We start from the raw sequence: 12,675 nt of genomic DNA, 5'->3' as shown, positions 1-12,675 counted from the left end.
GAGGTGAGCGGGGCCTGGCGGGGCGGGGGAGCGCTCGAGGCCTCCGCCTCCTGGGAGCTCTAACGGCGTGTCCCTGGCGTGCTGGAGGAGGCTGATGGTCAGGCCCAGAGTGGGGATGGCTGAGGGCGTCTAGTTCTATTGCCTGTTCCTGATGACCTTCTTTGAGGACAGGCAGCTTATCTTAAATGAAGCCAGCAGTGGGATAGGGATTGCTTCTGCATAGTTCTTAACTGGGGTCAGACTAGCAAATATTTTTAAAGTGGAGATAAACAGTTGTGTTTTTCAGCTTCCACCTCTCCTACAGCATACAGACTGAAGGTTTGAGGGTTTGAAGGCTCCAGATTAGTTTCAACTGCTTGACCAGATGGTTTCAGGGAACTATTTGCAGACACAGATTTTACCTTAATGAGGAAAGACTTTCTTTATCTGCCTAAGGTGGTCCCCTGACAGAATCTGCTGTTTAATACTTTAGAATATTTCCTATAATAAATACTTTTTGAGGATTTGTCAGTGTTCCTTATTTTAAATGTGTTTTGTTGTCCCTGCTGCTGAGCAGAGGAGGGGTCTGGGGGTCAGCCTTCGCCTGTAACAAAGGTTTGTTGTGTTTCAGACAAAGGTGACTGAAACACCTGCTGAAAATCCTGCTCCAGCCACTGAGCAGAGTAGTGCTGAGTAATGTCCAGCTTCCCAGGCACCACTACCATCCCTCAGGTAAGGAATGTAGATGGTTCCTGTTCTCCAGCTGACGTGGCATTGTGTATACTTCTGCTTCTAGGACTCAGGTTCTGCCCACATTCCCTTATGTGTGTTGGGGTGTTTGGGATAACTTGTTTCACCTATACAGCACTATCAGAAGAGCAGTCTGCTGCATTTCTTCTTTCTCCTCTGCCTTTGTGTCTGTACTTGTTGCAAAGGAAACTTTGCTTTATTCTGATTTTTCAGAATCGGGTCTATATGTGGTCTATATAGCAATAGCATCTACTGATGAGTTAGTAATGTTTTGTTTTAGGAAGATACTGTGTTCTCAGCATACAGACAGGATAAGCCAGTCATGCTCGTGCTGTCTGTTACCGTAACTGTCTCTGCCTGACATCTCACCCCTTCAACAGAAAATGGAACTTAAGACTGCATTTTTCAAAATTTGGGTCTTCAACAGGTGTCCTAAAGTACAACTCAAAAGTAACACCAAAGAAACAAAAAGCAATAAATGGTCAACAGTGATGACGAAAGGAAATATTTGAAACATTGGAACTTAAAAGAAAACAAATAATTTACCAGCAGCTGAGATACAGGGAAGGCCTGCAAGATAGATGCACGAAGAGAGAGCAAGATTCAAAAAGAGCAACCTCCCCAGCTTCAACAGCAACTGTGTTTTTTTTGGGTTTTGGTTTCTTTTAGAATTTCACTGTTTCCCTAGTATTCAATTTTTCAATTTTTTTGGTATCAAACTGAAAAGGGAAAAAACCCAACTGAAGAACTAAAATGGAAATCAAATGCTTTTTTTATTGGATGCTGGTGCTAAACCTCCCAAGTGTGATGAGGTTTTTTTTTCTGTGCCAGTCCTGTCCACTGCAGGACACGGGGAGGAGAGATTTCTGCTTTCCTTGGTAAGATCTCTTTGAAACTGTGCAGCATGGGTGATGTTCCTCACAATAAAAGTGATTTTTCAACTACCCCAAAAAAAAAAAATCTGTTTTGGTATGTTTGTTCATGTCTCATTTTAAAATAACTCATGGTTTTCATCTTGCTGCTTCAGCACTTATATGGGAAAATGAGAGCTGCCTCCTTGGTGTGTATTGATGTAGCTTGTCTAAAACTGTGCTGGATGATACATGTGCAAGGACAGGGCTGGGTTAGCTGGGTCCACTTCATTCTGGAACTCTTTCTGGAAAGAAATTACACAGCAGTTATGACCTACACTGCCCTCTTTGCTCTTCTGGCTCAAATGGTGTTAATGGCTGGGGCTTTCTGTTACCATCCTGTAGCAGGAGTTTGAGGGATTTGGATTGGGTTACTGGGATATTTTCTCATCGGTGTTGCTTGGGTTTTGTGTTTATGTAAACCGTAGAATCCAAGCTTTGAGAATCCTGCTCAGAAAGACAAAGTGGGATTAGTGACTGCAACTTTATTGAAGTTTCTGTTCCAAATAATGGCAGTAGGTTTTATCAGCTTCACCCACTTTTTCTTATTTTAAACAGGTAAAATATCTACCTGTGCCATCTTGTGCTAATGAGCAAAGAACTTACCTGCCTTTTGTGTTTTTGTAATGTTCTGCCCTACTTGTCTTCAAGTGTTATCAGTCTGCTTTCAGCTGTTCAGTGAGTTTCTTCAGATATCATGTCCTGTGTTCTCTAGTCTAATGTTTCTCATGTTCCTGTCTTGCAGTTGCAGTTATCCAAACATTAAGTAGTATATTTGTTTCCTTAAAACACTTTTCTGTTCTTAGCTGTGCAATCTTTACTGAGTAACACTTCATGTAAAACCACTGGGGTGGGAGCTGTTCACATGCAGGACTAAAGGAGAGCAGAGATTCTTGGCAGGTACTTTTTGCCCTTGTCTCCTCCAGTTTCCCCTGTTCTTGCACTCAATTTAGAAGTGATATGAGGTTTTCTGGAGATACTCTTCTGTTACGCCTCAGGAAATGGTGAGATGGGGTGGTAGGGGGACAGCTGCTCCAAAGCACTTTGCTTCCAGCTTCTGGGAGGGTGATGAGTGGCCCTTGCACCCTATTGCCTTGCTCTTGGGGCAGTTAGAGGAAGGTTCAGTGATGCACGAGTTGTGCTGCCCACAGCTGACTGTATTGGGGATTTCCTGCTTGCTTTTGCAATTAATTTTGCCAATGAGGTGTGGAGTGAAAGCTACAGGCTTGGTTGAGGAAGGAGGATGCTTCTGAGTCCTGTGAGCACGTACATACTCTGCTGCATTTGCTGCAAGCTCATGTAGCATAACCTGCCAGTGGAGCCCTGGGTCTGAACCATCCGTTCTGGAAGGACATAGATCCAGGGACTGGAGGGAGAGGGAGTTCCTGCACCCAGGCTGCAGGCTGGGAAAGGTCAAGATGGGCACAGTGATATTCCAATGTCTTTCATTTAGGAGATGAATATGGCTGGTTTGACATGTAATAAAACTTATTAAGGTGATGAAAACACGAGAAATGTTCCTTTTAAAAATTCTTAAGCAGGATAATCCTTAGGCTTCAGTTTTGTTCAGAACTAAAGCTATTTCAGGCAGATTGGGTAAACTTGTCGGCAGTTTCATTGTAATATAAACAGATGTAAGATATTAATAACAAGTTCTACAATATTGTTTCTATTTATAAAAACTACTTGAGGTGCCTTCAGTTGATCAACAGCTTTTTTTCTTAGTGAGATTTGACAGGCAAAATAAATTTTCCTTAATCTCTGCAAAAATGTAAGTCAGATTTAGTCAGTTCAACAAAAGTACCTAACTGGCCATCTTTGTGTTACGCAAGGAGAAATTGAGGGAGAGATAAGTCATGTCTTACCATCTAGTTCTATTTCTGCTAATTCAGTCCTACCGTTGATAAGAATCACTGCATAACACAGGAGCTTGTGACTGACATAACCCCCTTCATCCCTGAATTCCTAGTCATGAAAACACACACACAGGTCTGAAATTACACTTCCTGAAATGACATTTTTCATTGTCTTGGGCTGGGCAAAAATTGTTCCCTTACTAGTCCACTTGTTCTCTTTAGCTCAACTTTGACTGAGGGAGTATAAAACTGATGCTTAGTATTGAGGGTCAGTTCTATTGGTAACTGGTGCTTGTGTACCCACTAGGAAGATAAGTGCTTAGGTTTTGTTGTGGGTTTTCTTTAAGGTTTAGTTACGAGGATCTTGAATTTGCACAGGAGTTGACATGCTTTTATGATCTACTTGCAGCCATTGTTTTTGTGCTACAGTCATTCTCTCATTCCAGCATTCTTCCATTTTATGGGGACTTACAGCAGTTTATACTTGGAGTGGTTAACACTTTCATAGATGTCCTGGTTTGGGGTAGAATAGAACTAATTCTGCTCAGTGACTCTACTTTTCAGCTAAAGCTCTTCTAATTAACTGCCCTGTCTGAAGTTAGCAGCATAATTTTACAGACAAGGTCTGCTTCTGGCTGTGATAATGCTCCATGTGTAGAGTTATTACCAATGACTAGTATACAAAGCAAGGCCATTGCTAAAGCTTGTGGGGCAGAAGGTACAAGCCCCACCTGCAGGGAGTGAACAAGACAAGTGACCTGAAGATTCAGCAGTGGGATATTCCATCCCATGTCTGTCACATTCATATAAAAGCTGAAGGGTCAAGCCCTTTTGCTGCCTTCCTCTTTTGCTGCTCCTTGAATGGCCAGTGTCTGAGGAGGACTTCACCCATCCTGCCTTTGATCCCAAGCCGTGTGCTCCTGAACCCAGTTCCAGAATCCAGCTCAGTACCCAGCTGCCATCTGCTGCTGAGCCCAGTCTGGGACTTTTCCCCAGGGCTGCTCCACAGCCTCAGGGGTGACAGTGACATATTGCCATCAGGGGAGAGTTGGGTTCAATACTGGGTTTGTATATACTTGTATATATTCCACTTTATTATTATTACTATTAATAGTAGTATTGTTTTCATTAAAGTGGTTTTACTTTTATAATCAATAAGTCTCTCTCCCTTATTCCCTCTCTTTTTCCCTCTGGGGGTGTGTGGGGGGGTGTGTGTTTTAACAGAGTGTCTGTTACAGGGCTGGGGGTGGCCTTGACCCTGAACTGTGACCATACTGTAATCATTTCACAGTGTTTTCATAATGCTCTGCCTGCCTGTGATCAGGCTTTTTGAAATGGAGGCTGCTGCCTACTGCTGCTTAGCCATGCAAATATTCTCTGTGGCTTGTCATCTTTTGGGGAGGATAAAGGAGGGAAGAAGAAAGTTCTGTGGGCCTTTCTGTGCACTGTTCCATTTGGACCTAATAGTCTTGCAGTGACAAGATATTCATCAGTTCAGAGGGATGTATCCTGTAAACATCTGCATTGAACAATAGTATATCCATGTGCAGCCCTTCCCCCCCACTTCCATGGGAGGACTGTACCCAGGTTCAACAAAAGCCTTGGAAGTGAAACAAGACTTTCCATATAGCACAGACAGCAGCAGAACCTGATCTCACTGTCCTTGTGGGAAGCTCTGTGAGCACTTGTTTTTCATGGCAGAAGCACGTGCTTGAGACTCCCCCACAGAACACTAGAATGAATGTGTATGTAATCTGGTAGGAAGAGTTGTAATCACCCTTGTAATTCTAGAACAGTGGTTTTTTTCCATGGGATTTTCCTATGAAGGTGGAAAACTGTGCAAGTCTGACAGTTACTTGTGGTGTTTTAGAATGTCTGTTTGTAAATCCCACGTTCAAAGTCACAGCCTTAGACAACATTATCTTTTCTGCTGGTTTGGCTTTCTGGAGAAGCAGCTAGCCTTCAGCAGCTCTCTGATTCCATAGAGAATCAGAGAGATCCAGACACACTTGGGGAGAAAAACAGCCACACAAGCCCAGTGGCAGTGGGACCCTTGCTCAAGCATAAAGATGAGAAGGTTTGGGAGGCTGTCAAACAAGTGACAGCTCAAACTCTTCCTTTGGTGCTGTTGACCATAGTGGAGCGATGCAGTTGTGATTCAGTTTTGAGTCTTAGAGCCAGAAAATTAAGGAAGACATCATGGACCTGAGATAGACACTGAGCAGAAAATTGATCCTGATGACTGTACCACTACCTGATGAAAATAATTACTTCTGATATCTTAAGATTTTAAAATGTGATAGGAAAGACCTACAGAAAGTTAGCACAGAGTTCAAAGCTTCATCCTATTTCCTGATTGTTGTCAAAATACATCATTCTTCAATGCTTGGCTTGTCAGTTTTGACTTTTGTAGGACCACAGAGGTCCCTAAAAATTAGTCAGGAATTCTAAGGATGATGGGCTGCAAAGTATGTATCTGTAGTGCAGAAAGACACCTGCTCTCAAAGAGCTGGGAGCGTGGGTTAAATTTGAGAAGGTCCATGCGGTCTTAGCTCAGATAAGCAGCTTGTATTAGTGTCAGCTTAGAACTCAACTTCAGCTGCACCTCAAGTGAAAGGCAAACTGCTGCTGTTTTGATATACTGGTTAACAGCAGTTACGTGGCAAGAGTCAAAACATGCTTTGTACAGAGTACCTGTAATAGTCTTGTTCTGTTTCCAGAGGCTTAGCAGGTCTGTATTTTGTGGTTACTGCTTAGTATGTTGGTCTAGCTAATTATTTTCACTTGTTACACAATAGTCACATTTTTGTCCATAATTTGAGAGTGCTGTTAACAGTTTTTAATGGCCTTTAGGTCTTGCCCTTCTTCCTTTAAAATACTCGGCATGATGTAGTGTTGTATATAAAAGAAGCTGCATGTAAAACCTGAGCAATTTCCCAACCTCGAGTTAGTATCTCAAATGTGGCATGAGAGCTGAAACAGTCACTGAATTAAGTTGCTCCACCTGGTGCTTCCACAGGCCTTTATTTAGTCTGGCTCTTTGTAGAGGGGAAGATACCACATGTCCTCTTTAGTCACTGTATGACTTTCCAGGGAGCCACATAGTTTTCTAGTTACCAGCAGAACTCACTCTGTGTAAAATTGCACGTCATTTCAAAACTTTGTCATCTGTGTATATCCCAATGATACAAACCCAGAGCACCTACAGAAAACTAGGCAAGTCAACAGTAGTTTCAGAAACACAAAAGTGAGGTCATACCATATGTTTTTGTTGAAATAATGTAAATGCATTTTATAGTGGTGCAGAAGTGGGGAGGAGGCAGTGCCATAAAGAAGAGATCAGTATTAGCAGAGTGTACACAGCGAAGGCACTGCTGCTTTCATGCTGGTAGTGCTGAGGCAATATTGTCCTTGCCCTGGAGGAAGTGACTGACTTGGAAGGAATGTTGTTCACCCACTTTGTTCTCAATAAGCTCTTTGCTTCCCTGCTAAGAACGCCACCAGAGAGAACACTATTTTAATGCTAGTATGTGTAAATAGGGCTCTTAGAGATGCAATAATCTCTCCACACACGTTTCGGGAAAAATTGCTGCAAGAGTCTGGACTGAAATTTTGAAACAATTTATGCCAACGAGTAGAATGGCTCTGGATTCTCTTCTTGAGCTTTTCTGAGATAACCTGAATTGGGGCTGTAATAAGAACTGAAAAGCACTGCTACTAAATGTAGTCAATATTCTAAACAGCTCTCGACCACATTCTGGCAAGGATCAAGATGCCTAAGAGGATGGGTAGGATGTCCACAGCCCCTTCTCGGTTGTTTCATGCTGGACAGAAGGGCAGTTTCAACCATCAGACTTTTGCAGGAGGTTGTATGTCGGCCCTAACCTTCATGTGTTTCTTTGTAAGAAACTTAATGGAAGCTCTAAACAGCCTTGAGAACCCAGGCAGCTCTGGTGTGGGCAGTGGCACCTGAGCTGCTGGATGAAATGGGGCTGCAGGACACCTTGCACGCCACTTGTTCTTCAGGAGAGGCAGCTGCTGACATTCAGAAGAGGAATGCAGGCTGTTTGGACTAGACAACATTTGATGGCTCTTGGACAGTTTGCTCTTAGGCATCCAGCCCTCACCTTGCTGATGGGTTAAGGTGCAGTAGATTTGGTTGTGACAAGGACAGTAAAAGTGTTGCAGTGTTAAACACCAGAGCAGCTACTTAATAAGTTTTTAAGGGTTGAGTCCATAACCTCTTTGCTAGGCTTTGCACACTCCTTGTTAAAGCTGATCTCCATCTGTGGATGCAAGACTTGGCCTATCTACTTATGCAAAATGAACCAGGGTGAACACAGATTCCAGTGAGTGTCCAGGTGTCTGCATAATAAGGAAGAAAGGGAAAAAAGATACTGTTTCAACTGATTTGTGATGTGCTTGTTGAGTGTTACTCAACAGAGACTAAGGACATTCCTTACTGGTGTGTTTGGGCACAGAGACGGGCTGCAGCTGATGGCTCTTGGTTCTGTAGCTGTGCTTGCAGGAGCATGCTTGGCCTTCAGGGAAGCACCTGCAAGTACCTGCTGTACAGGCTCAGCTCTCAAAGGTGGAGTTCACCGGGAGGGAACATCGAGCTGAGCTGCTGCTGCTGCTTTTCCTGACAGCAGTCTTCGGTCATGGGGGTTAAGCGATGTCAGCCCAGCAATCCATGCGGATCGCTGTTAACAGTTTTAAGTGATGTGAGCACAAGGTGGGGCTGTTGCTCCACATGCTTTTTACTGAGACGTTCAATGACGCACCCCTGTGACAAAAAATCGAGGTGTTTCAGTGTGGGCTGCCTGGGTTTTGCTGCAAGCCTAAAGCGACTAGCTGGGCTGAAATCCAGGTGGTGGGAGGCATGAAGCAAAACTCTCAATCCCCACGAGCAGATTCACAGCGTAAAAAAAAAGACCACCAACCTGAAATAAACACAAATTAATTGTAAAGTATAATCATCAAGCTGTGTGGTTTATCAAGAAATGCACACTTCTGTGCTGGCATATCCCTAACTCCTCTGGGTAGCATCATGTAGCTGGGAAGAAAATCTTGGGAAGAAAGCAGCAGACCTGGCCTACTCAGCCAGCCACCACCTTCGGTTCTCTCCTCCCAGTGTCCGTCCCTGGTGCTCATCACCACGGGGTGTTCGTGGTCACATCTAGGAGAACTTTCTGGAGCAAGAAGGGTAGCAGAGACAACAAATGTTCTCGGGTATCCCGGACACCCCTCCTGTGAACTCATTCTGTTCCTTCACAGCAGGGTGACCTTGGTGTAAACCCCTGTCCTTGAGGTTAAACTGGTGCCCAATGGTTAAGAGCCCATCGCTTGTCTCCTGTTTGGTGAGGAGAAAATTAAGGAGCTGTTAATGCCATTTGTGAGTGGTGGTGTAATGCCTTCTGACTCAGCAGTTACACAGGAAAAAAAAAACAATAAACCACTTCCAAAAATTTGGAAAGGAAGAATGATAGTGACAAGACTTGAGGACTGAAAAAAGTGTTAGCAGATGCTTCCTCTCCTTACAAGCTACCCCCTCTGATGGTAGCCCTTGGCTCTGGAGAAACAGTGTTCTGACAGACACACTGGTTACAGCCTTCCAGCTGCAGGACAGGGGACTCGACTCTGCATGAAAGATACAGCTTCACTGAGTGTCACAGTTAATTAAAAGACATTTTCAGAAGTGTTGGTTTTGAGCAATATTCTTTATTCTCACTGGGACTTCTGGATTTTATTTTCTTTTTAAACACTGGCCACTTGGTTGAACTGCCTAAATGAAAACTGAGGTTTCTGGAGAGTCTGCAGTCAGCCCTTTAGCACTTAGCACTTTATGGCCAAAAAGTAACGCAGAATCACAAAATTCAGTATATTCCTACACAAGCTGTTAAAAAAAGTGCCTCTTCAAAGAATTTAGTTTTTAATACAGCCTAAAGAACGAAGACAATGTAGTCAAAGGTACCAAAGTGACAACAAGCCATTAAAGATCCTCCAGGGATCAGTCAAAGGGTATGTTTCCTGGTGCTGCTCTGCCGTTTTTACCTGCCTTGGCTGGAGTGAAGTTTTACTGACTGGACAGCCAAAAGTAGAGTTTAAGGTTTATTTCTTTACCATTTGTACCTTCAGAAACATTGGTAGCATTAGAAAAAAAAGACAGACTTACATGGTTTTCACCGCAGTGGGGTAAACATTCTGTCTGTGAATTGTGATCAACCAGTCTCAAGATTATAAATACACAGTCTAAAAATCATCAGACTTTTAACAGATCATTTAGATGTTATTGAAATACTTAAACGCCTTTTCAGAGGAGATGCTTTCACTTGCAATGTGGTGCTTACTTCAGTTTTAGTCTTTTCTTAAAAAGACTGATTTTAGTGAAAGGGAAGATCCTTCTCCTCAAAGCTGGCACTGACTTCCACCTCAGATGAAATACCCATTTATGCACTAGCTGCAAGCCACAACGTGGTGCTCCTAATCCATCTTGACTGCCAAAGTCAACGAGTTTTTTTTCTTTTCTTTTTAATATTGCACAGTAGGAACAGATGGAGACAAGCATGTTTTGTAACACGGGTAGCTGGGTTTCTGCAGCAGTCCCACAGACTGCGCCACACACCGTGCAGGCTGTAATGGTGAACAGCTTTCTTCTTACATGAGACCTGCTACCTTCTGAGGGTTTGAGAAGAACAATCTTTCTGGGAAAAGCAGTCCAAAGAAATGGTTAAAAATCCAAGGAAACAAAATGAAACAATGACAGATGAACAATCTGAATAATAAAATTCTGTGACTGAACACCTAGTTGGCAAACTCACATCAAACTAACTCAATCTATCTGGAAATAGAGAATTTCACCTGGTTTTCATTTGGAAAAAATATAAAAAGTAATTCTTCAGTTGTCCTTGAAAGATGTGTGCTGGTGCAATACCACTGCGATGGTCCACTGCATCCCCTGCCCCCTTCCCCTGTTGTGTCAAGGAATTCCACGGGTAGTGACCACAAGGTGAGTGGGATCTTCCAGGGAGAAAGACACAAAAGGCACATAAGTTGTTTAAGCACACAAACTTAAGAATTACTGATGAGTGTAATAAAAATAAATACATTGTTACCTTTTACCTTCAACAATGTAAATAACTATGTAATCCCATTAAAATAATCCATAGATGTATACAGGTAAGTAGTTCCTAATGAGATTAGCCAGGTTATTAGCCAGCCTGTGCCTCCACGGCTGGAAAACAAGAAGACTGGAGTGGCTTTGAAGAGATGTAGTCCTGCCAGCATAACTGAATTCAATTCATTCCTTTTTTTGCTCTTCACCTTTAGATTCACTTAGCACCTCTTGCCATTTCCCAACCGCTTCTTTGCAGCTCAGGAAGGCATCTTCCAAATGCCTCATGGAGTTGGCCAGGTCTGGGCTGGTACGTGTGACTACCATGTCATATGCCATCCAGGTTGCCTGCACTACAAACCCAGCAGATACTTGTAAGCCAGGAGTTTTGGTTAAATAAAAGCAATGTCTGATTCAATAAACAAATAAAGGACATTAATTATTACCAGTTCAGATCTTAGCTCAGAAAAGGCTTGCTGTAAAATAAAGTGGAAACTGCCCACAGAAGTACTCAAGATTCAATAAAAGACTGTTCAGCATTACTTTATGAATGTCTCAAAATGCTCAGAATGGAAGTATACTGTTATTAATTACAAATGGGAGATAGACACTACCTGAAAATTAAAACAGATAATCAAAAAGAAAGGTTCAACACACTGTTTTAAAATAAATGAACCAAAGTATTCTCCCTCCAGACCAGTTACAGTCAGGAGCTTTGTGTTAGATGAGGAAGAGTACGATCAAGGAGGCTGCAGCACAGAGTTGAAAAGTTTTAAGGACAGTCTATATCATAAAATTTGGTTTGAAATAACCAATATCTGATAGAGCAAATAGTTCCAGCACTTACCTCATACTTTCATTTTACTGTAAATTGACTGTAGTTTTATCATAAATCATGTTGAATTACAAAGAGATTAACAGTTCCTATCTATTCCTGTTAGTTGCACAGTCTCTAATGGAACTGCTCCAGGCCGTGGAGGGGGGTACGCAGCCCCCTCCTGCACACAGGACGAGCATCACACTTACAGCAGTCGTCATTCTCACTGGGGAATTCAGCACGTCATGCTCTGACCGGAGAGGTACCATGTACCCCATAATTTTTCAGAATTAAATCTCATTTTGCATACTATGTTTTAACAATTGTACATTAAATGCCTTAGTAGTATCTCTGCTTTCAGCCACCACTCTGAACTGTGCATACCTCACCTCTTAATTTTCAATTCTGAGCCAGCCGAAACTTCTAGATTATTCGCAGGCTTTCTCCCAATTAAGAACACGAGGGTGTTGGCTGTTGGTGATTCTTTCCACCTAAATTTCTGTCACATGGTAGTTTACAGCAATAACTAGAAATAATAAGTCTTTAATGTCTTCACTCTAGTAGACAAATCTGAATAAAGATCTCTACCTGTTAGTTTTTCTATTTCCTCCAGAAGTTTTTCTAAATCCCTCTTTGGGTCCTCCACCATTTTTAACATGTTCTCATAGTTTCCTTCCTGAGGTTCTGATTCAGACATCTACAAGGAAACCAGGAATTGCATACTTTATTTGACTTTGAAGTCAGTTGATTTTCACAGTTGAGAGAACATAACACTGCAATAATTTTTTTTTTTTAAAGCCACTCAGTATTTACATAAATATTCAATTTACATGTGAATTCATTAAGAATCTGACTTTGAAGTTACTGGTCATCACCTGTATGCTGCATACCATTTTCAGTCCATTTAGAAATTAAGTAGAAAGAATGACACTGGAATATGCAGTGTTTGTGCCAAATAAGGATTTTGGTATCAGTAATAACATAGATCGCTGTGTCAATTAATTAGACAATTTCATCCGTTATCCTGTTAGTTGTCATCAAGCTTTTCTCCCAAATACTCTGACTTAAGGCAGTTCCTAATTTTCACTTAGTTGTAAAATTCCCATGTACAGCCAGTGTTTCACACTTGCATGCTACAGCCGGGCAACTCCATAGACCAAGTTCTGTCACCATGTTAAGCAGCTACGAGTTTATGATTTACTAACCTCCGCTGAAGCTGCAGGTAGTGAAATTCGCTTGGGGCAAAAC

General features: G+C 42.3%; 1 protein-coding gene across 1 annotated transcript; it reads right to left on the bottom strand.

Annotated features, from left to right (window-relative positions):
* Positions 1 to 10,796: 10,796 nt before the first annotated feature.
* On the bottom strand, positions 10,797 to 12,124 carry SYCE3 (synaptonemal complex central element protein 3). Its single transcript, XM_008936630.1, has 2 exons — positions 12,016 to 12,124; positions 10,797 to 10,963 (listed from the first exon to the last, which is right to left on the bottom strand). The coding sequence occupies exons 1-2, from the start codon at positions 12,122 to 12,124 to the stop codon at positions 10,797 to 10,799; spliced, it is 276 nt and encodes a 91-aa protein (XP_008934878.1).
* Between the last annotated feature and the right edge of the window lie 551 nt (positions 12,125 to 12,675).

This window comes from Merops nubicus, unplaced genomic scaffold (genome assembly GCF_000691845.1).
Source record: "Merops nubicus isolate BGI_N331 unplaced genomic scaffold, ASM69184v1 scaffold22263, whole genome shotgun sequence".
Taxonomy (NCBI): Eukaryota; Metazoa; Chordata; class Aves; order Coraciiformes; family Meropidae; genus Merops; species Merops nubicus.
Note: the sequence above shows the minus strand (reverse complement) of the source record. Positions and strands in the feature narration are given on the sequence as shown.